At 39.8% G+C, this 27072-nt stretch overlaps 1 protein-coding gene across 2 annotated transcripts in view; it reads left to right on the top strand.

Annotated features, from left to right (window-relative positions):
* The window catches only part of PARN (poly(A)-specific ribonuclease), a 67523-nt gene extending 40855 nt beyond the window's left edge, over positions 1 to 26668 (top strand). Inside the window, exons 22-25 of one of the 2 annotated variants that reach the window (XM_082772417.1) lie at positions 13850 to 14039; positions 19503 to 19571; positions 23137 to 23324; positions 25361 to 26668. In XM_082772417.1, the coding sequence (XP_082628543.1) occupies positions 13850 to 14039; positions 19503 to 19571; positions 23137 to 23324; positions 25361 to 25413 (500 nt within the window). In that variant the 3' untranslated portion in view covers positions 25414 to 26668. The remainder of the gene's footprint in view (positions 1 to 13849; positions 14040 to 19502; positions 19572 to 23136; positions 23325 to 25360) is intronic. The other variant, XM_082772418.1, reaches the window with a different exon arrangement.
* The last annotated feature ends 404 nt before the right edge of the window (positions 26669 to 27072 follow it).

Genomic DNA, 27072 nt, shown 5'->3' with positions numbered 1-27072 from the left:
AGGATAGCCAGTTGATACAGTTGGTTTGTACGTTACAAACTTTCCTCTTCTGCCTTTTTCTTTTTTCATCCTTGTAGGTGTTAAAAAAAAAAATAAATTAAAAAAAAAAATGTTGACATCTGTGATTACTCATACAATGAGTTTGGTATATAAAGGTGGCACTGAAGTTGTGATGGTCTCGTGTCCCAGTTACAGTGTATCTGTGCTGCTGCTGTAGGCTGTGCCAATCAACATGCCCAGCTGGGTGTGATAATGCCAGAGCAGGTTCTTTGGGAGCGGACAGCTGGCATGCAGATGGTGAAGGAAATGGAAGGTGTGGTGATGTGAATGGGCAAAGACTAAGAAGGGACAATAAAAGACAGGGGAGGACTGTTTCAGGGTTTGGGGCCAATCTGTTGCTTGCTTGTAAGCTACCCATCTCCTCCATTCCAGAGATGGGAGCCCAAGTCCCTCTCTTAAATCAAACATCCTGCCCCTACAAGAAGCCGTCTCTTCCACAACTGTTCTCACTTTCCATCTGAGTCACGGGAAGGAAGAACAGAAAAGAAAAGGTGGTGGTTGGTTCCATACTAGACTGAGACAGGATGGCAGGGGAGAATGTTGCTGGTAGGTGGGAAGGGGCAGAGTCTTGATGCAATATTGCTTGTCCCTGTGTGAGGACTCTTCCTCCCAAAAATGAGAATTCTGAAGGCCCTCAGGTTGAGCCCTGCCCTGTAGGAAAACTGTCCTAAGGCAGCTGTGTTGGTCTCTATGGTCAATCTGAGATAAATACATGTATTTTAAAAACATCATTAAAACACACAAAAGCAACAAACAAAAAAAAACCCTAGGTGAGTGCATGGGTGCAGTCAGACTTTTGTTTCAATGAAATACATGTAAGACACTCCTGAAATTTGATGAGTGGAATAAATGAATGCAAAAAGATCTCAGATGGTTCCACAGGTGTGATTGGTCAAGTTACTGCTTCCATTTGGACACAATTAGTGCCAGGATTTCTCAGTTCTTAAGAGCTATATTCAGTTCCCCAAACTGTGTGCTAGCCTGTATTTACTGTGCAAGTGCTAGTTTTACATAACCGATGTGTGCTGTGCTTTGGAAATTTTAACCAGTTTCTGATTTACTGAGTCATGTTGACCTGTTTGTCTAGCAGTATAGCAGTAAGATGTTGCAAGATTTATGCAGCTGTTCAAAAACTAATCAAAAGAATTGAATAAATATTCAGTATAAATGAATAATAAAGTGACCTCTTTGCTTGAATTCTCAAGCTGAAACAATTGCTTTGGTATAAAACAGCTTCTGTTAGCTCAATATCCCATTGTTGGAACCATTTAGCTGTGAATGGGTTTCCTAAAAGCATCTGCCTAAATTATTTATTAGCTGGCTTTTTGTAAGTGTTTCTGAGGTTAAAAAAAATATAACGTCTTTGAAATTTTTTGCTTTTCATTTGAGATTAATTTCTACCTGATGAGGAGGGGATTTTTTTCTTCAGTTTGTGTTTTACGTTTCAGATAATAAATTATAATTAATTTTGATTCTCATGCTTATCCTTTGCATCAAACAAGTGACAGATCTCCTAAACCATGATGCTTTGTATAGGCTTTTGTGTGCTGTTTCTGGTGCTTCTGTCTCTCCTGGCTTTATTTTTTTTATGGACTAAAAACTTGTTCATCTTGCACACTAGGAATATGCTGGAGATCTCATGTTAATATGCATGAAAATCAATTTTAAATATGTAAGTGATAAAATGTATCTATTCATCCCAGTGGTCTTCAAAACAGCATTCCTGAGTTACATAAATAATGAATGGTAACCATAAAGAGCCAGTAAAAAAACCCTTGATAAAACATCGGTCCATTGACTTTTCTTCTTGGAAAGAATAAACCTGTTTTGCTAAATTAAACTAATGATTAAACTGTTTGACACGGCGATCCGTAGCGTGTCTGTGGCAAGGAAGAGCAGATTCCAGTTCCTAGTTGTTGAAGTGTTAGCCCAAAGTATCTGAATCTTTGCATGGTATAAAGAGACTTGTTCCCTCTTTCTCTTTCTTTCCCTCTGAAACAAATAGGGGAAAGGGCAGGATTTTTATATGCAGTTTTGGAGCTGCTCTTAAGTTTCAATCCGAATAAAGCATGCTTAAAACACATAAAACCTCAGGAAACAAAAAGCAAATTCCTTAACCTTCTCATTTTGCTTTTTATAATAATGTCCAAGAATTGTCACTTAATTTGGTTATTCATGTGACTCGTGTGTTGGCAGCATTCCGGTAGCTAGCAGAAGCAGCAAAGCCTTGTTTAAGACAATATTACCCTGCAAAGTCCGAAAGCTTCGGTGTAAAGTGGGAGCTGCATTGAGACAAATGCTGGTTAACCACTCATAGGTACCACGATGCTCCATCCCTGGTGTCTGTATGTGCAAGCTGTGCCTGCGCATTTTGAGTTCTGGTGGGCTGTGCTCTTAGTGTCAGTTCTTGTTGAACTTGCCACATTGACATGCCAAAGGGAGTAACCAGTCTGTGGAAGTGGTGGTGTAGATTACATGCGTTGTCACTTTTTGCACTATGCTTTGCTGTAAACTAAGTTACTTACATTGTGAAAGAAAAATATTCTTTATTTTCTGTTGAGGTTTGCTGTTCAGAGTAGGTAATTACTGAGAGCTTGTTAAAGAGTTGTTGGTTGATACTCCTTTTGGTGAACATATGGGAGACAGGGCTCGCTGTTGCCAAATTGCACTTCATAAGTTCTCAATATTTCTGTCAAACATTGAGCACATGCTTTTTAAGTGAGTGACAAAAGATAAAGCAATATGAGCCTGGATAAATATAAAAAACTTCAGAATGAACTCTTGGTGCACAACTTCTGGCTCTTATGACTTCCAGCTTGATAGATAAGCTTGCTTTTGGATGCTGTTCAGCTTCATATATTTATAAAATTGGCTTTTTCTTCTGGAAAGGTTATTATGAAATAAATACTATTTCAATGCATCTTCACTTAGAGGAACCTGCATCTCATACAAATATTCTGGAAATGGTACACTTAGGTGCAGTTTAATAATGTCTATATTCTGGCTACAAGCAAGTCCTACAATACTTTTAAGACCACAGCTTCAATTTAAAAGCAATTTTAATTTTGAAAAGGTTCCTGAGAACCTTTTTCTCGCTGTTTTAAAATGTAATAAATACAGTTAACCAGAAATTTTAAGTACATGTGAAAAGTAACTGCTCATCCTAAATGGCAAGCATTGAAATAATGTTAAGTTCTTCCATGTGTTAATGCCCTGATACATGAGCTCATACAGAATTACTGCATGCAAGATATCTTCTTCCTCTAGGCACCGAGGGGAGCAATGTATTTAGACAGCAGGGGAGCAAAAGACTAAAGCAGGTGCAGCAGCTGAAACTGTGATAGCCTTTCAATGATTTTTGTTTAAATCGTTAATCTTTCTGAACCTGTGAGTTCTCAGAGAGGGCCAGACTTCATACTTCACCAGGGTATTACAAGGGTTACTGTACAATCTTCTACTTAGCATGAATACTTACCAATGCAATTTAAAGTTGTATACGAGTGTATTGAGATTGTGTGCATTTCAATATCTTCTCACTGAATTTGAGGAAGTGGTAAGTAGCATCTACTGCATCACCTAGATTCTTTGAAGAATTATATTCATGCAAGTTGGATTTCTTAAACCATGTTGCCTTGAAGCTGCATGTTGTTTTACAGAAGATTGCAGGGATCTTTGTTCCATGTGTATGCAGGCAACGTAAGGGCCTGAGTGAAATGGTTTCACTGGGATGTCTAAGACAGAAATTGTGCCTGAGCAGTGAGTCTGCAGGTTTTGCACTCCTCATAGGCAACAAGAGGTATCAAAATGGAAAAGTTACAGGTTTTCTTTTATTGATGGTATCAGTGCATTTGTTTCATGCATTAGGGAACATGCTACTTCTGGCAATGCAGTGCAGCCATTCTCCAGTGTATCGCCCAGTATGGTGGGTGGGCTTGTTACCTGTGTCTTAACAGTGACCTGGAGCATTAATAGGCTTGGATTGAGAACTGCCTGAATTTCTGTGAACCTGCCTCTGTCACTGAACAGCACTGCCTCGAGGATGTCTCCAAGCTCTGTTCACTACTTCCTTGGTCTGAAGTTATTAACAAGCATCAGAAATGTCACCAGATTTGCACGAGTTTGCTTCCTGTGACTGCTTTGCCTTAACTGAAATACTTAATTTGCTGGCATTAAAATGTAGTTAATGGTTTGTGCCAGTTGTAATCCTTCATGTATAAAGGGCATGACTCTTGTCCTACTCTAACAGTGACTGCTTTCCTTTTGCTGATTCTGTGCCCAGAAAAAATAAATAAATAAAATTGCTGCTGGTTCAGTTGGGGTCACCTAGCTCATCAGCAGGTCTATAAACCAGAGAAACACCATAAAGAAGGGCATGAGACCATACGGCTTGCAGGGGCTAAGGAGCAAGGAAGGAGATTCCACCCCGTCTGGTAACAGGCTTTTAGATGAATTCAGCTGCCTAGCTAGCTAGCCCCACACTGTGGTATGCCTTCCAGAAAAAATCTCAGATCTGAGCAATCCGTTCCCAACATCTACTGTTACTCAAAGACCTATCTTATGGGAAAGGAAGTGTTCTGTACATTGTATGCTTTATGTATATTAACAGATCTGAACGTTTTACTAGTTCTACTAGCATTTCTGTGCTAGTAAGTGCTGGCAACGAGATATGGTGAATTTTGTACTTGTGTGGTTCAGGAGTTTTGTCTGTAACAAGAAGTGAAATTGTTGAATGATATATTCTAGTCCTTGTCTTACATTGGAGCTGGAGATCTAAAATCACAACACAGCTGTTTTACAACTTTCAACATTAGTGATGTAGAGGATAGATTAGGGATGGACTTGCTGTCAGGCACCTGTGGCAATGTTTTCTTCTCATTGCTTAAAAAACAAATAGCAAACAAACTAACAAAAAACTAACCCTGTGCCATGCAAGTTTGAATATAATAAGTTTCTTATTAATATAATCTTGGAACTCTTTTGACTAGCTTTTCATCTGTTTAGGATTTTTTTTTTCAAATGGGTTAATTTATTTCAAAGATTCTGTTTCTATTACTGAGGCGTTTAAACAGGGTGCAAAGGCAAAACAGTTTGACTTCTTTTAGTACTTAAACTGCTACTTTAAGAAAGTTAAAATCCTAACAATCGGTGTACATGTATGTAGTGTGAAATGTCTCAGTGGACTGTACCGTCATCTGTGTTCTCTGTGGAGAGAATTTTTTTTTTTCCCCAGTAGCTGCTCTGTGAATGCCAAATGACTTATCTAGCACGTGCAGCTGTGCACTGTGGAGATGAGGCAATGATGCCATTCCGATACTTTGTTGGCATACCTGTTTACAAGGAGAGGCTTGATTCTGTGACACCAACGAACCTGTATAAAAAAAGCATTTATATGAGCATAAATATAAAAGCATACTTGAGAAAGTGGTTTTGTCCTCTATGTTTAGTTGGGTTTTGTTGTTCGTTTTTAATTATTTTGTCAGAGCTAAGAGCAACGTAGGGCAGTTACTCTTAAGGTCATTTCTCTGAAAATTGCTAGATAATACAATAAAATATTTTGGAGACTCTATTCTTAGGGGAACAGAGGGACCTATTTGTCGGCCTGACCCTACCCGTAGGGAAGTCTGCTGCCTCCCTGGGGCCAGGGTCAGGGACGTTGCCAGGAAGCTTCCCAACCTGGTACGCCCCTCTGATTATTATCCTCTTTTGATAGTCCAGGCAGGCAGTGACAACATTGAAGAGAGAAGCCTGAAGGCTATCAAACAAGGCTTTAGGGGGCTGGGTCAGTTAGTGGATGGAGCGGGAGTGCAGGTGGTGTTTTCATCCATCCCTACGGTGGCAGGGAGGGGTACAGAGAGGGCACGGAAAGCCTACCTGTTAAACACGTGGCTCCAGGGCTGGTGCCAACGCAGAAATCTTGGGTTTTTCGATCATGGGGCACTTTACTCAGCACCTGGCCTGATGGCCACAGACGGGTCCCTATCTTTTAGGGGAAAAAGGATCCTGGGCCAGGAGCTGGCAGGGCTCATTGAGAGGTAGGAAGGGGGATCGGGCTGAAGCTAGGATTGTTGGGGCTGTGCCAGGGGGAACAACGGCAAGGCCGGAGGATAAGGCAATGGCCCAGCTGAAGTGCATCTACACCAATGCACACAGCATGGGTAACAAACAGGAGGAGCTGGAAGCCATCGTGCAGCAGGCAGGCTACGACTTGGTTGCCATCACGGAGACATGGTGGGACCAGTCTCATGACTGGAGTGCTGCAATGCCTGGCTATAAGCTCTTCAGAAGGGACAGGCAGCACAGAAGGGGTGGTGGTGTGGCTCTCTGTATTAGAGTGTCATTCGAGGTTGTAGCACCCGAGGCTGGGAATGACAAGGTCAAGTCCCTTTGGGTTAGGATCGGCAGGGACAACAAGGCTAGTGTCCTGGTCGGGGTCTGCTATAGACCGCCAAACCAGGATGAGGAGACGGATGAGGAATTCTACAGGCAGCTGACAGAAGTTGCGAAATCTTCAGCGCTTGTTCTCGTGGGGGACTTCAACTTCCCTGACATATCCTGGAAGCACAACACAGCCCAGAGGAAGCAGTCTAGGAGGTTTCTGGAGAGCGTGGAAGATAGCTTCCTGACGCAGCTGGTTAGTGAGCCTACCAGGGGTGGTGCCCCGCTAGACCTTCTCTTCACAAAGAGAGAAGGACTGGTGGAGGATGTGATTGTCGGGAGCTGTCTTGGGCAGAGTGACCACGAAATGGTGGAGTTCACTATTCTTGGCGAGGCCAGGAAGAGGACCAGAAAAACCGCTGTATTGGACTTTAGGAGGGCTGACTTTGAGCTGCTCAGGACACTAGTTGGTGGAGTCCCTTGGGAGGCAGTTCTGAAGGGCAGAGGGGTCCAGGAAGGCTGGGCGCTCTTCAAGAGGGAAATCTTAATGGCACAGGAACGGTCTGTCCCCACGTGCCCAAAGACGAGCTGGCAGGGTGAAGACCAGCCTGGCTCAACAGAGAATTGTGGCTTGATCTTAGGAGAAAAAAGAGGGTTTATAATCTTTGGAAAAGTGGGCAGGCCACTAGGGAGGACTTTAAGGATGTAGCGAGGCTGTGCAGGGACAAAATTAGGAAGGCCAAAGCTCATCTGGAGCTCAATCTGGCTACTGCCGTTAAAGATAACAAAAAACGTTTCTATAAATACATCAACACAAAAAGGAGGACTAAGGAGAATCTCCATCCTTTACTGGATGCGGGGGGAAACTTAGTTACAAGAGATGAGGAAAAGGCGGAGGTGTTCAATGCCTTCTTTGCCTCAGTCTTTAGCGGCAATACCGGTTGTTCTCTGGATACCCGGTACCCTGAGCTGGTGGAAGGGGATGGGGAGCAGGATGTGGCCCTCACTATCCACAAAGAACTGGTTGGTGACCTGCTACGGCACTTAGATGTGCACAAGTCGATGGGGCCGGATGGGACCCACCTGAGCGTACTGAGAGAACTGGCAGAGGAGCTGGCCAACCTGCTTTCCATCATTTATCAGCAGTCCTGGCTATCGGGGGAGGTCCCAGTTGACTGGCGGCTAACAAATGTGACGCCCAGCTACAAGAAAGGCCGGAGGGCAGACCCGGGAAACTACAGGCCTGTCAGTTTGACCTCAGTGCCAGGGAAGCTCATGGAGCAGATCCTCCTGAGAGTCATCACGCAGCATTTGCAGGGCAAGCAGGCGATCAGGCCCAGTCAGCATGGGTTTATGAAAGGCAGATCCTGCTTGACGAACCTGATCTCCTTCTATGACAAAGTGACGTGCTGGGTGGACGAGGGAAAGGCTGTGGATGTGGTCTACCTTGACTTCAGCAAGGCTTTTGACATCGTCTCCCCCAGCATTCTCCTCAAGAAACTGTCTGCTCTTGGCTTGGACTGGCGCACGCTTCGTTGGGTTAGAAACTGGCTGGATAGCCAGGCCCAAAGAGTCGTGGTAAATGGAGTCAAGTCCAGTTGGAGGCCAGTCACTAGTGGCGTCCCCCAGGGCTTGGTGCTGGGGCCGGTCCTCTTTAATATCTTCATCGATGATCTGGATGAGGGCATCGAGTGCACCCTCAGTAAGTTTGCAGATGACACCAAGTTAGGTGCGTGTGTCGATCTGCTTGAGGGTAGGAAATCTCTGCAGGAGGATCTGGATAGGCTGCACCGATGGGCTGAGGTCAACTGCATGAAGTTCAACAAGGCCAAGTGCCGGGTCCTGCACCTGGGGCGCAATAACCCCAAGCAGAGCTACAGGCTGGGAGAGGAATGGTTGGAGAGCTGCCAGGCAGAGAAGGACCTGGGAGTGATGGTGGATAGTCAGCTGAATATGAGCCAGCAGTGTGCTCAGGTGGCCAAGAAGGCCAACACCATCCTGGCTTGTATCAGAAACAGTGTGACCAGCAGGGCTAGGGAGGTGATCGTCCCCCTGTACTCAGCTCTGGTGAGGCCGCACCTCGAGTACTGTGTTCAGTTTTGGGCCCCTCGCTACAAGAAGGACATGGAGGTGCTTGAGCGGGTGCAGAGAAGGGCGACGAAGCTGGTGAGGGGCCTGGAGAACAAGTCCTACGAGGAGCGGCTGAGGGAGCTGGGCTTGTTCAGCCTAGAGAAGAGGAGGCTCAGGGGCGACCTTATCGCTCTTTATAGGTACCTCAAGGGAGGCTGTAGCGAGGTGGGGGTTGGTCTGTTCTCCCACGTGCCTGGTGGCAGGACGAGGGGGAATGGGCTTAAGTTGAGCCAGGGGAGTTTTAGGTTAGATGTTAGGAAGAACTTCTTTACTGAAAGATTTGTTAGGCACTGGAATGGGCTGCCCAGGGAAGTGGTGGAGTCACCATCCCTGGAAGTCTTCAAAAGACATTTAGATGTAGAGCTTAGGGATATGGTTTAGTGGGGACTGTTAGTGTTAGGTCAGAGGTTGGACTCAATGATCTTGAGGTCTCTTCCAACCTAGAAATTCTGTGATTCTGTGATATCTAGTTTAGGATTTCGTTCTCTTGAAGTAGTAAAAAGTGCACAAAGCTCATGAGGTTGGGTCTGCACTGTGTTTCTGTGTTCAAATTGCTGCTGCTTTTACTTTCCTCTGGGGTACTGCATAGGCACCAAGTGATGAACCTTTTGGAAAGAAAACAAAAAAAAAATAGTAGTTTATTGTTCATTTAAAAGGCATGGTTAGGGCCAGTGTAGCCTGCCTCCTTCTTAATCCTAAGGATTATTTATAGTTTTACAATTTGTCCATTTACTTTCTGGGGGAAGGAATGCACTACCAGCCTGTCGCTGTTCTTACAGTGGTTTTTATTTTGGCTGTCAAAACAGACTTCTAAGTGGGGAAAAAAAAATGGTAGTGGAGTCATTTTTGTCATATGTTTTTGTTTACTTGTTTGGGATGTCCTGGTCCTTTTGGCGTGTGAATGAGGCATGGGGTCTTGTAACCACTTATGCATCACCAAGGGTTTTTGTGGTAGTGCTTGGACCAGCGCCTGGTGTCAGCCCTGCTGCCAGCCCTGCTGCCAGCCCTGCTCCCTTGTTTTAGGCAAGGGGATAGGCCTAACCTGTATGTAGAAAACTGGGATAAAAAACAGAACTGGATAATGCAACACAAGGGAAAAGTGGCATCGAATGGCAGCAGAAACATGCAATTTGTAAAAGAAGTTGGGAGTAGTGCATGGCCGGAGCAGAACTGTGATCCATGAGTTTAACACTAAGGAATGTTTAGGGGTATGGTGGTTTATGAGGCCAGTATGAGACAGTATGGTGGTTTATGAGGCCAGTATGAGACAGACACTGCCACGAAAAGGCTGACCTGGGAGAAATCGGAGAGGGTAGGAAAAGAGCAGCAGTAAACAGAAATATTGGCAATTGGTAAGGGTTTTGTCAATCAAGTTCACGTATCTTTCTGAGAGAAGCCAGCAGAGTGTACTCAATCCTTTTAAATGTTGAATCAGCACTAGCAACTATCAGTAATTTTCATAATTTGAGAGGGAGAGGTTGGAGAAATGCATTTACAATTTCTGGTCTGACTAGTCAGTTGTCAAACAGCGTAGTGCCTTACAGTAGAACTTTTCCAGGTATACTGAAGTCTGAAAGCTGCTTATCAGCTAAGTGGGGGTGGGAGAATATTGCAATACCAGTTTCACTAATATTTAACATAATGGAGGTCAATTACACTTCCATTGATAAAGTCCATGGCCACATGATCATGTGCTGTTTCTTTTTGGAGAATTTTCATTTATGACTTTTCTGCCAATATGTTAATATGTTTGTGTGGGGGATCCCAGCCATGACTGGATGCTTTGTGTAGTGGCCAATTTAATTCCATTTAGGTTAATTAAAATATATATTCTCTAGTTTGGGATGTGTGGTCTTTACTTCTGCTTTCTGTTTATGAAATAGGCACTTGTTAGCTTCTTGAGTTAAGGAGCTTTACTTTCAAATTGGACAATTTAAAAAACAAATGGGGAAAAAAAAACAACACATGTAAGGATATGGTTTAGTGAGGACTGTTAGTGTTAGGTCAGAGGTTGGACTCGATGATCTTGAGGTCTCTTCCAACCTAGAAATTCTGTGATAATAATTTCTGTAAGTCACGAGTAATGAGAATAAAACAAAGCACTGAATTAGCTACTCACAATTTGAACACCCTCAGTCTGATTGAGGGAGTAGTCTAAAAGCATCTATGCAGTTTAATACTTCATAGGTGATATTTTACTTTTATCATTTCATAAATTTGAGTGTTTAGTATCACAACTTTAATCTGTGTAGTTCTTTGTGATTTATAAATTGTGGTTATTATAAGGATTTTGCTCTGTATGACAGTAATGACTTGGTGAAAGAGCATCTTTGTACACATTCCTCTTGGGTCACTCAGTGTCAGCCAGCCTGTTTAATAGCTTGCCTAATAACTAGGGAAGATGCCATCATCTAGAAATCTTTCCTGAAATAATATGCAATTACTATTATTCGACTTCAAGGCAGAAACTTAACTTTACAGCTGCACCCAAGGTAATGAAATGCAGCCATGTGGTGCTGGTGGCTAGTATGTCAGGTTTCTCACAAAAAAAAAAAAAAAAAAAAAAGCCTTCTCTATGATTTAAAAACAAGTAAATAAAAACCTTATGTTCTCTTCAGTTCGTTAGAATTCAGCAGGTATTCTAGCAATGCATTTCTTCCATGGGCACTGCAGGGTGAGGTAACTGTATTTGGTTTGTTTGGCAGCAGGGACATTGTTCACCAGAAGAGCATCAGAGAGAATGTATTTAAAACCCTTAAGGGAGCTGTTTTTCAGATCAAAACCGTGCAAGATTAACTTGTCTGTGTGGCTCCATAAAATTGTTTATGTGCCTTCATTTCGGTTGTTCAATGCATAAAGCGTTTGCACTTTAGCATATTTTATGTCAAATTCAGTGTATCACAGAATCACAGAATTTCTAGGTTGGAAGAGACCTCAAGATCATCGAGTCCAACCTCTGACCTAACGCTAGCAGTCCCCACTAAACCATTTCCCTAAGCTCTACATCTAAACGTCTTTTGAAGACCTCCAGGGATGGTGACTCCACCACTTCCCTGGGCAGCCTGTTCCAATGCCTCACAACCCTTTCAGTAAAGAAGTTCTTCCTAACATCTAACCTAAAACTCCCCTGGCTCAACTTAAGCCCATTCCCCCTCGTCCTGTCACCAGGCACGTGGGAGAACAGGCCAACCCCCACCTCGCTACAGCCTCCTTTAAGGTACCTGTAGAGAGCAATAAGGTCGCCCCTGAGCCTCCTCTTCTCCAGGCTGAACAAGCCCAGCTCCCTCAGCCGCTCCTCGTAGGACTTGTTCTCCAGGCCCCTCACCAGCTTCGTCGCCCTTCTCTGCACCCGCTCAAGCACCTCCATGTCCTTCTTGTAGCGAGTAGAGTTATATCCAGCGTTTATCTTTTTGGAGCTTTTTATATGCATATACATATATGTAAAAATATGTATGTGGCAACAGGAACATGTTGCATAAAATACAGGTCTTGCTTCAAGATAGTGTTTTTGGACAGACAGCTCGTCTAACTTTCATACTGATTATTTTTAAGAATTATCTTTAGGCTGATTCATAAGGATTATTTTTTCCTTATATATAAGCAGAGTTTGTCAGGGAATTAAATGAACGAGCCATAACTCTGGTTTGTAGTTTATAGCAAAACAAACAATGTGAAATGGTTATTGTGTTTTAACAAGTCAGTATTTATCAGATGATCCATGGTAACTGTGTGCTTGATTTTAGCAAGTAAAAACATGCTTGAGTTTACCTAAACAAATTTTACCCTTAGGAATGTCAGTTGGCATGCAGTAACTTCAGTGAGCATTATTAATTCATTTATGATGCTTGTACTGTAACTTCATAGGCAATAAATATGCTCCTAATTCTTCAAACAGATCCTATAACTTCACAGTTCAAAATAAATAAAAGGGGGGTGACGGGAGGTATGTTTAACATGTATCTGGTTAATGCAGCAGTCTCATGAGACTGTTAATCATAATTACAGTCACCTATTCTTGGGATTAAAATTAAATATAAAAACGTGTTGTCGAGTTTTATGTACATTTGAAAAACTTCGTAACAGCAACATCTATGTGCCATGACTTGTATTGCAGCTGCTTCATTTCATGTTACTGCAGCCAATATGCAGAATAGAAAGACAAAAAAAAATCCACTACCTTACCTGTCTGAATTGCAATGTCAGAGCATGATATGTGTTGTGCATGGGCTAGGGGTAGTACAGAATGCTCTGTATTTAAGATGGCAGTGCATCAGCTGGGATCAGAAGGTTGGTTATGCATCTGAAATTTCTATGGTAGATGTGCAGTAATAAAATTGGGATTTTATCTCCATTTTACTATTATGGTATTTTAAAATGTGCAGCAGACATGCATGAAAAAGAATGTGTTATTTTGTTTCTTTGTTTTAGATTAAAACAGGTTTGCTGGTTAGTTTACAATACTTTCTTTCAGTGAGTTAGGCTGAAAGTGGTAGAGGACACCAGCTGACAGCCAGTTTAATTTGCTGATTCATCTGTTATAGTGATGACTTCAGGCCAGAGCTTGGCCTCCAGATTAAAGGCTGAGAGTTGCAAAGATGCTGGGACTTGGAGGAATGTTGGTAAACTGTTGCTGAGTGAAGGCAGTGAAAGTTTTCTTTAAGTGATTCTAATTTTGTGTTGACAAAAGTCCTTCTACCTTGAACTGGCAGTCTTTTTTAGTTAAGTGGAGACAGAACATTAGAAAGATACAAGGATGGAACAGCTGGGTGCTAGTTAAGTGCTGCTTCCACGGGTATCTTGTGCTACAAAAAATGCAGCTCAAATGAGCTTGTGTTTCACAGCAATCAGAGTTTTGGCAAAGCCTGTGCAAATGTCGTCTTTTCCTGGCAGACTTGCAAAATAAACCTGCTGGGTTAAATAGTGAGACTAAAAGGGAAAAAATCCAGGAATTCTTTTCTTGCCAACAAGCAATCTGGAAGAGGGTTATGAGTGAAGAATTGATGGTTTCTAATTTAAAAGAGAAATCTTCAGTAGAATTAACCCTTCTTGGAAGAAGTCTAACTCAGAAATGTTTTAAATGTGTAATTCAAATGTACAATGTGAATTTAGGATAGTACAACATTTATTTATTTACATACTTATTTTACCACTAATAGTGGAACTAGAAAAAGTAGTTTTTATGAACTGAACAAATAGCCTTCTGTTTTTCAGACTAAGTTATCTCAGGAGAGGGTGTGTTGTAATTTAAGCATTTTGTATATAACATCACTCTTCTTCCCCATAGCTGTAAACACCAGCAGGTATGCTGAAAGTTATAGGATCCAGACATATGCTGAATATGTTGAGAAAAAACATGAAGAAAAACAGGCAAAGAGAAAATGTACAGAAGATAGTTGGAAGGAGATGGAGAGAAAGCGGTTAAAAACTCAATGCACACCTTACGTTTCCCAGAGTCGATACTACTGTGTTAACAGGTGAGATTTTTTTTGCATTGCAAATTGTTGTATCTTTATTGCACTTTATTAAGTCTAGCACCTCTGAGGTAGTTTTTATCTGGTATTTTCTTTTCTTTTCTTTTTTTTTTTTTTTTTTTTGCACATGAATCGATAGTGGTACATCACCTGTCACAAGATCATACGTAAAGGAGTGGAGGGGATTTAGTAGTTAGACAAACTTTTAAAATATTAGGATACTAGGGGCAGGTCAACTCACAGCTTCTGAGCTTGTTGTAGTAGTACCACTTCTTACAACCAAAGTAAAAGAATTACATCCCTCTTTGTTTTACACCTCTAAATAGCTTTTGTGTTGTGGTTTAACCCAGCAAGTAGCAGAGCACTGCACAGCCATTCACTCACCCTCCCCTCTCTGCAGTGGGATGGGGGAGAGAATCAGGGGCAAAAATGTAAAAGAGTTGAGATAAAAACAATTTAATAGGATAGGAAAGGAAGGGAAAATAGTAATAAAATACTAAACAAAGCAAGTGATGCACAATGCGATTGCTCACCGTCTACTGACTGATGTCCAGCAGTGGTCCCCTGCCCCACTCCAGCTAGCCACCCCACTTTGTTGTTCCACATGTGGCCAGATGGTGTGGAGCATCCCTTTGGCCACTTTGGGTCATTTGTCCTAGGTCTGCCATCTGTTCTACAACAACTAAGCAATCTGTGTGCTATCAGCATTATTTTCATCTTAAATCCAAAACACAGCACCTTACCAGCTACAAGGAATAAATTTGACTGTAGTCCAGTCAAAACTAGGACACGTGTCATTTGGAAACTTTGAAAACTTGTCTTTGGATTCTTCTCTAAAGGTAATCTTGTGTGTTTTGTTTTTTTTATGACTTTCCATGGTGATACTGCCACAGTGAAGGGTATAAATTACCATCTTAGGCAGTCCAGATGAGGTTGTGCTTCAGAAACAGGAAGGCAAATGATGATCACAGAATCACAGAATTGAAGGGGTTGGAAGGGACCTTGAAAGATCATCGGGTCCAACCCCCCTGCCAAAGCAGGTTCCTTAAAGCAGGCTGCCCAGGTAGGCGTCCAGACAGGCTTTAAATATCTCCGGAGAAGGAGACTCCACAACCTCTCTGGGCAGCCTGTCCCCCTCACCGTGAAGAAATTCTTCCGCATGGTGCAGAACTTCCTGTGCTCTGTCTTGTGACCATTACTCCTTGTCCTGTCCCCGCAAACCACTGAAAAGAGGTTGGCCAAATCCCTCTGTCTCCCACACCTCAGGTATTTATACACACTGAGGAGATCCCCTCTCAGTCTTCTCTTCTCCAGGCTGAACAGACCCAGGTCTCTCAGCCTTTCCTCATAGGAAAGATGCTCCAGGCCCCATATCATCTTTGTGGCCCTCCGCTGGACTCTTTCCAGGAGATCCCTGTCTTTCTTGTACCGGGGAGCCCAGAATTGGTCACATTACTCCAGGTGAGGCCTGACCAGGGCAGAGTAGAGGAGGAGGATCACCTCCCTTGACCTGCTGGCCACACTCCTTTTAATGCACACCACGATCCCATTGGCCCTCTTGGCCATGAGAGCACACTGCTGGCTCATGGTCAACCTGTCGTCCACCAGGACCCCCAGGTCCTTCTCCTCAGAGCTCCTCTCCATCAGGTCATCCCCCAGCCTGTACTGATATATGCAGCTGCTCCTTCCCAGGTGCAGGACTCTACACTTGCTCATGTTAAACTTCATTTGGTTTCTTCCTGCCCATTTCTCCAGCCTGTCCAGGTCTCATTGAATGGCAGCACAGCCCTCTGGCGTGTCAGCCACTCCTCCCAGCTTTGTGTCATCAGCGTACTTGCTGAGGGTAGACCCTATTCCCTCATCAAGGTCATTGATGAAGATGTTGAACAAGACTGGAGCCAGCACCGGCCCCTGGGGAACACCGCTTCCAGTCACATGTTTCCAGACGGACTCTGCACTGCCAATCACCACCCTCTGAGCTCAGCCAGTCAGCCAGTTCTCCACCCACCTTGCTGTCCACTCCTCTATCCCACACTTTCTCAGCTTTGCTATCAGGATGTCATGGGAGACAGTATCGAAAGCCTTGCTGAAGTCAAGGTAGATTACAACCACTGCTCTCCCCTCATCTACCCAGCTGGTGATGCCATCATAGAAGGCAACGAGGTTGGTTGACCACGACTTCCCCTTGGTGAATCCATGCTGACTACTCCTCATAAGCTTCTTCTCTTCCAATTGCTTGGAGATGGCATCCAGAATAAGCTGTTCCAACACATTTCTAGGGACAGAGGTGAGACTGACTGGCCTGTAGTTTCCCGGATCCTCCTCCTTGCTCTTCTTGAAGACTGGAGTGACATTGGCTATCCTCCAATCTTCAGGCACCTCTCCTGTTCTCCAGGACCTATGACAGAGAGCCATTTGGCAATCACCTCTGCCAACTCCCTTAGCACATGTGGATGCATCCCATTGGCACCCGTGGATTTGTGTGTGTTGAGCCTACTCAGATGCTCCCGAACCATTCTCTTGTCAACAAGTCGGGAGATCTCCACTTCCCAGACTCTTTCTCCTCCCTCCAGGGTCGAAGAGTCCCATGGGGGAGTCCTTGAAGCAAAGACTGAAGCAAAGAAAGCATTCAGTATCTCCGCCTTCTCAGCATCTCCCGTTACCAGGACACCCCGCTCGTTCAGCAAGGGACCCACATTATCCCTAATCTTCCTTTTACTGTTTACATACTTTTTTTTTTTTTTTTAAGTATTATCTTTTATCTCTTTTGAAAACCTCATCTCTAGGTGGGTTTTTAGCCTTCCTTGTCGCGTCCCTGAAGGCCCTGAAAACACTTCTATACTCCTCCCAAGAGGACAGGCCTTTTTTCCACATTTCATAAACCTTCCTCTTCCTTTTGATCTTATCGATGAGCTCCTTGCTCATCCATGCAGGTTTCCTGCCCCCCTTCCCCAGTTTCCTACTCTTAGGGATGCACCGATCCTGAGCTTGGAAAAAGTTCTGTTTAAATGTAGCCCAGCTCTCACATGCACCCTTGCCCTCTAGCAGCCTAGCCCATGAGATACTCCCAAGCAGGTCCCAGAAGTGGTCGAAGTTGGGTCTCCGAAAGTCCAGGGTTGCAATCCTGCTTTTAGCCTTACTTCTTCCACCAAGTTCCATCTTGAACTCCGCCATCTCATGGTCACTGCATCCCAAGCTGCCCCCGACCTTCACATCCCTAACCAAGCCCATCCCTGTTGGTAAGGACAAGGTCCAGGAGCACACGCCACCTCATTGGCTCCTCCACCACCCGTGTCAGAAAATTGTCTTCAATGCATTATAGGTGCATGATGCTTGTGAGGCTTTGAGTTTTTGGAGTAAAATTTGAAAAGTGTTTTATTTTTGTTTTTAAATAGTTAGCTATTTACTTAGTATTATAAGTAATTATAAGTATTATACTTAGCTAGTTAGCCAAGTCAGGAGGTGTCTGTTTTGATTCCAATACAGTAGGTTGCTGTGTGTATTTCTTGTTCCATTTTTACCCACACTATTGAAGAGATGTTTTAGATATGAAGAGAACATGAGTTTGTTTGGTTTTTTTTTTTTCAGTGATCTGTGTGGGTGTGAATAGAAAGAGTCTTTCAGTGTTAATAAAACTAAATAATTCAGCTATCAAGTCATTGGTATTCTTAGTTTTTCAAAATTCTATCAATTATATATTTGGCAAAAAAAAAAAACACATTTTGGTGGAGTGCATAAGTTACATTAGTGTAGATGTTAATTTTTTTCTTCCTCACACACCTCCACTCCCTCTCTTTGAACAGACCAAATGAGACAGGCATAAAACCAACACTGAGCTTTTCCTGCTTTATCTTTCTTGCTATGATAAGTTCTAACTCTCATTATATCTTCCAGTAAATGTTATCATGTAAAAAATGTACTAAACTTGTTCTTCTCACTTACATGAGCTTATGATTTGCCTACTTTGCAAAATTAAATACAGGTGTGTGTTTTGCCTAGGTGTCAGATTTTCATGCCTTTTATCATGGTGGGAATTCTAAATGTGTTAGACTTGTTGGATTCCTTAAAAAAAAAATAATTAAAAAAGCATATGGAAGAACCTGGTGATAAAATCCATATCAAATGAAGTCATGAAGTTAGTTCAATTAAACTATTGTACTTAGGAAAACTTGGGAATACATGCTGTGAAGAGATGGAAGAGCTCAGGATTGTCCTGGCACTGGTTTACATGTGTTCTCGGTACCTGGTGGCTAAGGTTCAAGTCTGTAGCTTATAGTTAATTCTGTATTAAATAGTCTGAACATATTGAACATCTTGAGTCTATTACAAAGAAATCCCAAGTCATAGTAGTATTTCTACTGGAGGAAGTCTCTCTCCTTACTGAATGTTTTCACAGGTATTTCGGGTATCTCACAGATTCTAGGCAAGACACTAAGAGTGGTGGCTTATGATATGAACTGTAGACAACTTCTTTCAACAGATATGTTGGAAAACAGTAAATGTGGAAAGCAGACTTGTTATTTTTCAAAGAAGTTGGGGACGACCACAAATATGTAATTTGGAAAATAGCTGAATAAATTTTTTAGCGAATTCTTTCCTTAATGTTATGTCTCAGTGAGTTGTCTGCCTAAACACTATCTCCTTGAAAGATTTTCATCTATTTTCTCTAATATTGAGAAATTCCTCAAGAAACAGCCTTGCTATCCTTATTTTTTGATGATCAACACTTTGATAGCTTTAGATAGTAGTCTTTTATTTTGTTTATAGACAATTTTATAATTGCCATTACATGAATTTTGGTTCTGTTGTTATTCCAAGAATAAAGTGACTTTATTCTGGTCCAAACTCCCTTTCATGCAGCTCTTTTGACATGTATTTGTTTGTTTGTTTTATTTCTCTTTGTTACTGGCTAGATTGTGTTCTCTTGTGCATTAGTCCTTTGTAAATATTTCCTCTGTAAGTGTGAGCTGGCAATTACACCAGGTTAGACACAACGTGTAACTGCACACTCAGTGGTCTTTCAGTTCACTCAAACTGTCTGTAGATAGATTTTCTTTTTGTTTCTAGACAGAGATATCTTACAAATAAATATATATTTACACATAAGCATATATAAATATTTTTATACAATGTTATATCTATTTGTATTTGTCCAGGTTATTTATATGTATTTGTGTGTGCATATGTGCATATTCATCCAGATTAATCTGAATCATATATAGTTAAGCACTCAATGCTGTGGTGTATCCAGCAGCTGATCTCTTATAATAGATTCATGTTACTGCATTCTTTATTACTTATTATTTAATAAGCTTACTGCATCAGCTTCTGTCAGCTTCTGACAATATGTTCTGGCTAGTTTTTCATTCAGTAAAGAAGTTGTAAGTTATTTCTTATAAGCAACCTTCTGTCTTAGATTGTCAGACTGGTAAGTATGTAATGAGGATTTATTAATTCTTGTTTTAGAAACAAACTATATTCCAATGTTACAGAGGAACTTCTCTTCAGAAAATGCTGTATCGTAGTAGCTACAAGGTACAACAATTTATAATTAATATATACCCCTGGCATGTAGTGTATTACTACTGTTACATATAAAAATTAGTTTTAATAGAAAGGTGCCTGACAGTTTACGTCAGATGGAGAAGCAGAGGAAATGCAAAACTCCAAGTAGTTAATAGGATCCACTCCTCTAAAGCCATTCCCTTTTCAGAGCATGCTTTCCAAAATGGATGGACCATGGCCTCTTGTGTGGCTGTGTACTGCATGAGCTGTGTTGTGCTGAGCAAATAGCTGCCTGCCAACTGTCTTGACTGGTTAAACGCATGGAATTGGGATCCTTTCCTCTGCAAAATGGTGTTAAACCATGGCATGAAAAATAGGTTATGTTCTGTGTAAAACTAGATATCCTTTTCTGCTTGCAGTTACTAGTTTTCCTAATCATCATGTAAGGATGAGTAAAATAAAATAAGCTAATGGCAGAAGACTCACATGAGCATAAAGAATAGGAAAGTGATAGGTCATTTTGCCTTACAAGTTTTCTAGCTAAAACCAGGAGTGCTGCATCTGCTGTTGTCAGGCTCCCAGTTGTAGCACTGGTTTCTTGAATGCCTTAATTTTGTTGAAAATAGTTTATCTTATTTTTTGAAATGTTATTGTGTTTCTGCTGATGATTCCTTTACTGAGTTTGTAGTGACTTCTCTTACAGTTTATTTTCTACAGAAATGCTTGTGTATAGTTGTTTGTTAGAGGATAAGAATTGGGAAATGCTTGAAATTGAAAGTCTGTCTGTATCTAGGCCTATTCAAGATACTCAGTTATGATGGAATTGGTCCTTTCAAAAGTAGGACATTCCTTTCCAAAATGGAAAATGCTTAATGCTACATCATCATAAGGGTTTCCCCCACTTTTACTCCTCTCCACTTTCTGATTCTTTCAAAGTAATTACCATAGCACTAGCTGGATTGCTGCTATTTAGTAGCCGCAATTTAGAAATGACATTACAGAGTTAGTGAGCATTTTAATCAGGTGTAGTGTGCTCTTTTGGGCAGCAAAGCTCTATGTAAGTCCACCACATCCTGTCGATTCATCAAATTGCGTTTAGTGCTAATGTTGTTACTCATGCTGCTGGGATTTAACAAAAATACTATATTCTTTGATGATTGGAGTTGTATTTAAGAATAGAAGTAGAAAATAAAATCTAGATTTTAGATTTCTACCATCTTCCTTCTGTGGTATTCATCCCAGTTACTTTTGCCAGCAGGCTGGCATTAAAATAGGCTAACATAAGGGAGAGGTTGGGAAAAAAGGACTGGTGGATCCTGAGCCTTTCTTGAAGAGGTGCGGAACCACACCTATGATCATCACTAATTGAAATGAAAGCTGCATTGTGTTCACTAGATAGATTTGCCAGCTGGCAGTGTATGCTGGGCTTTTCTTACTTTTCCCCCAAACTTGGCTAGTAATTTTACTTAAAAACAAAGAATAAAAATCTTAATTCAGAATATAAAAGAAGCTTCAGAACCTATTTAAATATATTTTTTTCCTTTTTGAAAAATCATATTATTGCATGGGTAACTGTTGTACGTTTGCATTCTGAAACTTGAGTGCCATCTTTGCTAATGGCTGATGTAACACTTTCTCCTAAATGCTTCAGATGTCCAGAAAGTATAAACCAGTATATCTGAATTGGAAAATTACTGATAACTAGTAGTTTGTTTGCTTTTTCCACTTTGTTTGGTTGTTTCTCAACAGAGTAAGGAAATTGAGACAGAAACATGGGCATACTCCAAAATAGCTGGTATAATTAGAAAACTGAACTTTGATCTGAGTAGTGCTCTAACTTATATATACAACCATACTGGTTTACTACTATTGCTAAGTGAAAAAAATTATGTTCCTGTAGTCTTGAACCTTATTTTCAGTCAAAGAAGAACAGAACAAAAAAACACCTAATATGTGTTTATGTGGAATCCATGCAGTGAATGGAAGCATAAAAGTCAACAGTTATTGATCATTTATCTAATTCTGAGATCGTAATTTGTGGCTCCTAAATTTTCTTCCTTATGTATTATTCAGAATATATTTCCCAGAGGTAGAATTCTTAGAAAAAATTCCAAACATTTCTTTTAAATATAAAAGCCATTTTTCATTTTCTAAATGCACTTTCTTAAAAAGACTTTTTTTTGTTTTCCAGACATATTTTATTTCTGTTTTGCAATATTGAAGTGTGTATGTGGGACAAATAGTTCTCTCCAGCTTTTTGGCTTACATCTTTTTATTGATCATAGTTGTGGTGTGACTCGAAATGAAGGTTTGTAAGAGATCATGCAAGAAGGTGTTCTGTATGTGAACATTTGCAGGATAAGCCAGCCATTCATCAAAGTAAATGGTGTGTGCATCCCTAAAGTGGAAGTAAAAGCATGAAGTATAATCATATGTTTCATGGTTTTTTACTACCTTTGGACATTCCAGAATTAGTCTGTTTTAAATTGCAAATTGTTCAGGCTTTACCTGAACAAAAGTCTATTTCAAAGACAAAACTACAGATAAGTTTGACAATCCTTTAGCTGAAACTTTATTGAAACACCATGCTTCCAGATATGATAGATTAAAAGAAAAAATAAAAAGGATTTTAGTTTTGTTTTATAATTTGATACTCATTTTTTTAAAAATATAAGCATTGAATAGAATGTTCAATAAAAGAAGTGTTTTGTGTTGGTTTTACCAAAAAAATAAAGGTTTATAAGCCTAAAACTACTTTTTTTTTTTTTAATCTCTTGTTCTGAAAAAATATTAAAATGTACACTTAAATAGCTGGTATTTACATATCTAGAAGTTCGATGGGAACTCTTTTTTTTAATTAGCTTCTTTGCCACTTATGTTTCATTTTATTTTAATATTTCCATTTGGCATTCAAGGAAGATTAACAATTGAATTATAGTTGGATGAAATTTATGCCGTGTTATTTCAATGTATGCTGAATGAAATAGAGCTCTAAGTGAATATTTGTAATGTGCTCATCAGACTTCAATTTAAATGCTACTTACAAAATGTGTGCAACTTTTTGTGATTTTTATTTCACCAGCTTGTTGGATTATAGGAATCTCACTTTAAGACCCGTTTTTAACTTTTATTACACTGAGTTTGGTTGTTTTCTCTGTATAGTATAAATACTTTTACAACTGCATATAGTTCAAGGAGAGTGGATGAATTTAGCATGTAAAATCCTTCAATATGAAGATGTATGTTTTTGGGATTAATAGGTGATGAGCATTCTCAATAGATATTCGGTTATATGCAAGAGCTTTCATGACGAAGAGGGGAAAAAATAAACTCGAGCAGGGATAGAGAACAGCTTTAATTACGGTTGAGATGAGCAATCTCATCAGAATAACAGCTAAGCCTGAGACATCAATAGGTCAATGAACACCTTCATTTCCCTAAGTTGCAAGTTGGATTTTCCAGGTAATATAATTTCATGGTATATCACTTAGTTTATTCTACTACCTTCGTAAGCATTTAATAGACGTATAGTAACTAGTACCTATGTAATAGTTATTCTTAACTTGTCGATAACAATATTTCACCTGCATTTCAGTTTTACAGGTACCAGTACAGTGGGAAAGAGAAGCATGAGTCCTATTCAGGAAGAAACTGGTTCTGATGATGTGGAAGAGGGAGAAGATCCAGAATACAATCAGACAGACTCCTGTGCAGAGCCCCTCCCAGATAGTAAGAAGAGAGACAAAAAGTTCAAAAAGATCAAGAAAGAACAAGTTCCAGCAGGTAAAAGCAATGTTCTTGCTCATGATTTTCTGTTCTGTTTGGAACTGCCCTAAGCCTGAACAAAATTGAATTTTTCTTTAATGTGTCAACTTTTCTGGACTTCTATGAGTGTAACACAGTAAGTCAGTGTTATAAGTTATTTTGCTGTGAGTTGTTTAAACTGAAGATGGCATCAAAAAGGAAAACAAAACAACTGAGACAAACTAAAAGAAGAAGTATTTGATTTCTTGCCTACTTTCTTCCTTAAAATAAAGCTCTTTGAATATTTATAGCTTTTTTTTTTTTTTTTTTCATTTATGTGACTTTCTCGTTATGCAAAATCAGATAACTTTATCACAACAAAACTGAAAGAATTCTGGAAGTAAGACACTAAAGTAGATCCTATTAATTCAACAAACTTTTATCACCAGTTGTAAGACTTACCTGATGCAGACCTTTTCACTTAAGCTTAATTAGATAGAGTCATAGCATAATTGAATGCCTGTAGCTTGATCTGCAAGATATGTCGTTAAACAAACTGTTGCTTACAAATAAGTCCATTTTAATAAAACTACCTGCTGCCTTGAAAGCTAATATATGTGCCCTTTTAAGTAGCACTTATATATATTAAAACTTAAACTGTATATCTTGATAACATTGTACTAATTTCCCTTATTCACTGTCATTTGTGAGATTATTTATTTAAGTTGAAGAACCAATGCAATTTCTCACTGTGGTCAGAACGTTAACTACATTTATAACTAAGCCAAAACTTTGACAGCCAACCTGCCTGCCTCTCCAGCACACTGCTTGCCACAGTGCCTCCCTAGAACATCTCTTGAGAACATGTTGGCTTTCTAGGACAATTCAGTGAAGCAATAAGCTGCCAGATAGACGTTGATGTAACAGGATTCACTAGGCCCTTTAGATTTTTGAGCGTTTTGCATTTATGTATCACTTAGCTGTGCTTTTATTTCTGATATTAATTGACAGGATGGTGATGAAAAGTGAGAGTTATTAAAATCCATTCCACACATTCTGGATGGGTGGGTCACAGTCACCCTTCCCAGTTCTTGCAGTCTAACGTGTTCTTAGTAAGCCTACATTTGTTTGAAAGGTTACTGGACTGTGAGCAGATCTTTCACATTTCATGAACTGTTAGCTGTTAAAGCTTGAGGAATCTCACTTTCAGGAGATACAGATTTTGAAAAACAAAAGAAATTGTAGACCTCTGTAAAAGTGTCAAAATATGGATTTGCCAGAATGATGTTTTTTCTTTATCTGTTTTGTAAATCTTCTATTTTTTAGCCTTGTTTAGTGTTTGAGATTTAAAGCTTGAAAATCAATAGTGTTTCCAGTACAAAATATAAATTCAAGTCTTTTTCCTGTCTTCTAAAAACTGTTAGGACTTATAAATCAATATATGTAATATTCTGTGTGGCATTTGACCATAATCTTTCTGGTTTTTATTTGGTTGAAGACTTCTCACCTAGGCTGTTGGATAATTCAATTTTGTTTTGGTTTTCAGACTTTAATACTGACATTTTTCTAGCCCAAATACCTTTTAATTGTTTGTCTGGCTAAATGCAGATAGGTGACTATTTTTCACCTTATATTTTTGCAATGTTGTACACATTTCTGCAGCCTGTAAATAAATAAATAAATAAAAATAACGTAGGAGGGCGTATGTTGAAATCAAGTAACCTTAGGTCATGTGAATTTAAACCACTAAGTAATTGATTTCTGTTGATCTATTTGTTGTTGATTCTGTTTGAACTTGTTAGCAATTTCTTTCAGAAAATTTTCTTTGTTTATTAGTGTTACAACTTGTTTGGAAAAAACTAAGTCAACTTTTTTTAGTACCCATTGATAAACAGTCTGTTGGGTTCCCTTCGTAAATATTGACTTGCAAATAACATATCTAAAGCTCTGTAGAGAAGAAAATTTGTCATTTGTATGCTTTGAACGAATCGAAAGATTGTTGATCTGACTTTTTATTCTTTTTAGTGTTTGTATATTGAAATCTTTAATATAGTATTCTATGACTCCTTTTTTAGGAAGCTTCACAAGTAGTTCCACTGAAATTTTTGAAGTCCCTGAAACATGGTAGGAAACAACTGCCTGAACAAGTGGAATTGATTGACAGCAGTTGTAAGAACACACCTCCTGGAAGCCATACTTTATTTAAATATAAGTGGTGTTAACAAAGCAGTATGTGTCCTGAAAATCAGTTTAATTATTTTAAACTGTTTACTGAACAATCACTGTCAATTTTACTTGTGCATATATTAACTAGTATATGATTGTTGTTGATCATGTGAAATCCTTGTTGTCGTAAATGATGTTAGATTTAAGAAGCAAGACTAAATGTATTTTGGTCACCTCCTTTGGCATGCTGGCTATGAAATGTACAAAAAGAACTGGCACTCTGATTTCATGCTAGGCTGTTTCCTGTGCTTGAGGGGACTTACCACAAATCTCCTAATCTTTAGATATTTTTTAAGGCAATGTCAGTATGCTTGATGTCAGCATTCTTGACACAGGTAGAACTGCAGTTTCACATATTGCTTTCTACCAGTTACTCTATCTGGATTTTTTTTTTTTTTTTACTTTTTCATTCTCTACTCCCACCCTCCACCCCCAGTGCAGCCAGCGTTCCTCTGAATACTAACTTTACACATACCATATCCTTTTAAAACAAATAAAAAAATAAATTTAACTTATGTGCTTCTCAAACATGAATATCCTAGTGGGAGGTAGTTTTTCTTTGTTTTCACATCCTGCTGTTTTCACTCTTAAGTCTTGATCTATTTCTTCCCCACCTTCTTCCCCAGCTTGTGGGGTTTTTGTAAAAATTTTTTTTTGGTACCTGTGACAAACCTGCTAACTGCACCAGCCCTTTATTTGTTTAAAAAAAGCTGCATTGGTAGATTTCAGAAAATGTTTGATATTTAACATTTTTGTATCATGGAAATAAAAACAAAAGATGTATTTCCATAAAATGAAAATTAAAGAAATTTTCTTAGGAATTTGTTTGTTTTTATTTATTAGCTTCTGAAATGGTTTTCATGTGCTCTTGTTTTGCTAAGACATAATATGACATTTTTTAATTTTCATAATGATTGCAGCCTGTGACTAGCAGAGCCTTTGGGTCCATGGACTACTTTCAAGATATTTGTGAATTGTAATCAGGAAAAGCAAGCCTGTTAAAATACGATGCAAATTGCTGTGCATTTCCCTTGGAAAAGAGTTTTATAAATCAGCAAGTTCAAAGCATTTCTTTGGAAGAGTGGTTTAGAAGTGGTTAAGAAGCTTTCACTGGACTGTATTTACATTACAGTGTGAATCATTGTCACTTAAACAATGCAATAACCTGCCTTTTTTTTTTTTTTTTTTTTTTTTTTATGATTGGGAGAACTATCTTGAACTTGCATTGCAAAAGGAAAAAATCTAAATTCCTCAAATGTGAAATGTTCTACTTCTAAACTTGGAACTGCCTGGAGTAGTAGAATTAAGCGTGGTGTGTTGTTTTTTTTTTATTTGTTTTGTTTTTAATAGCAGACTAATATCACATTTTTACATAAAAATGTGGGAAAGAAGACTGTTAGTAGTGATGCAAGGGGAAGTTAGTAACTGAGTTCTTCTGCTCTCAAGGATCCAGAGGGTCCTCATCTCTAAAACTTGAGTCTTAAATTGCTTTTATCTCGAGTATTCAAACCTACAAAGAAACTGTGAATTCAGTTCTCAGAATGTATGCAACAGTTAAAAC

The sequence above is a fragment of the Aythya marila genome, assembly GCF_965140915.1.
Source record: "Aythya marila genome assembly, chromosome: 15".
In the NCBI taxonomy this organism is placed as follows: domain Eukaryota; kingdom Metazoa; phylum Chordata; class Aves; order Anseriformes; family Anatidae; genus Aythya; species Aythya marila.
This window is presented reverse-complemented; position numbering and strand designations above follow the sequence as displayed.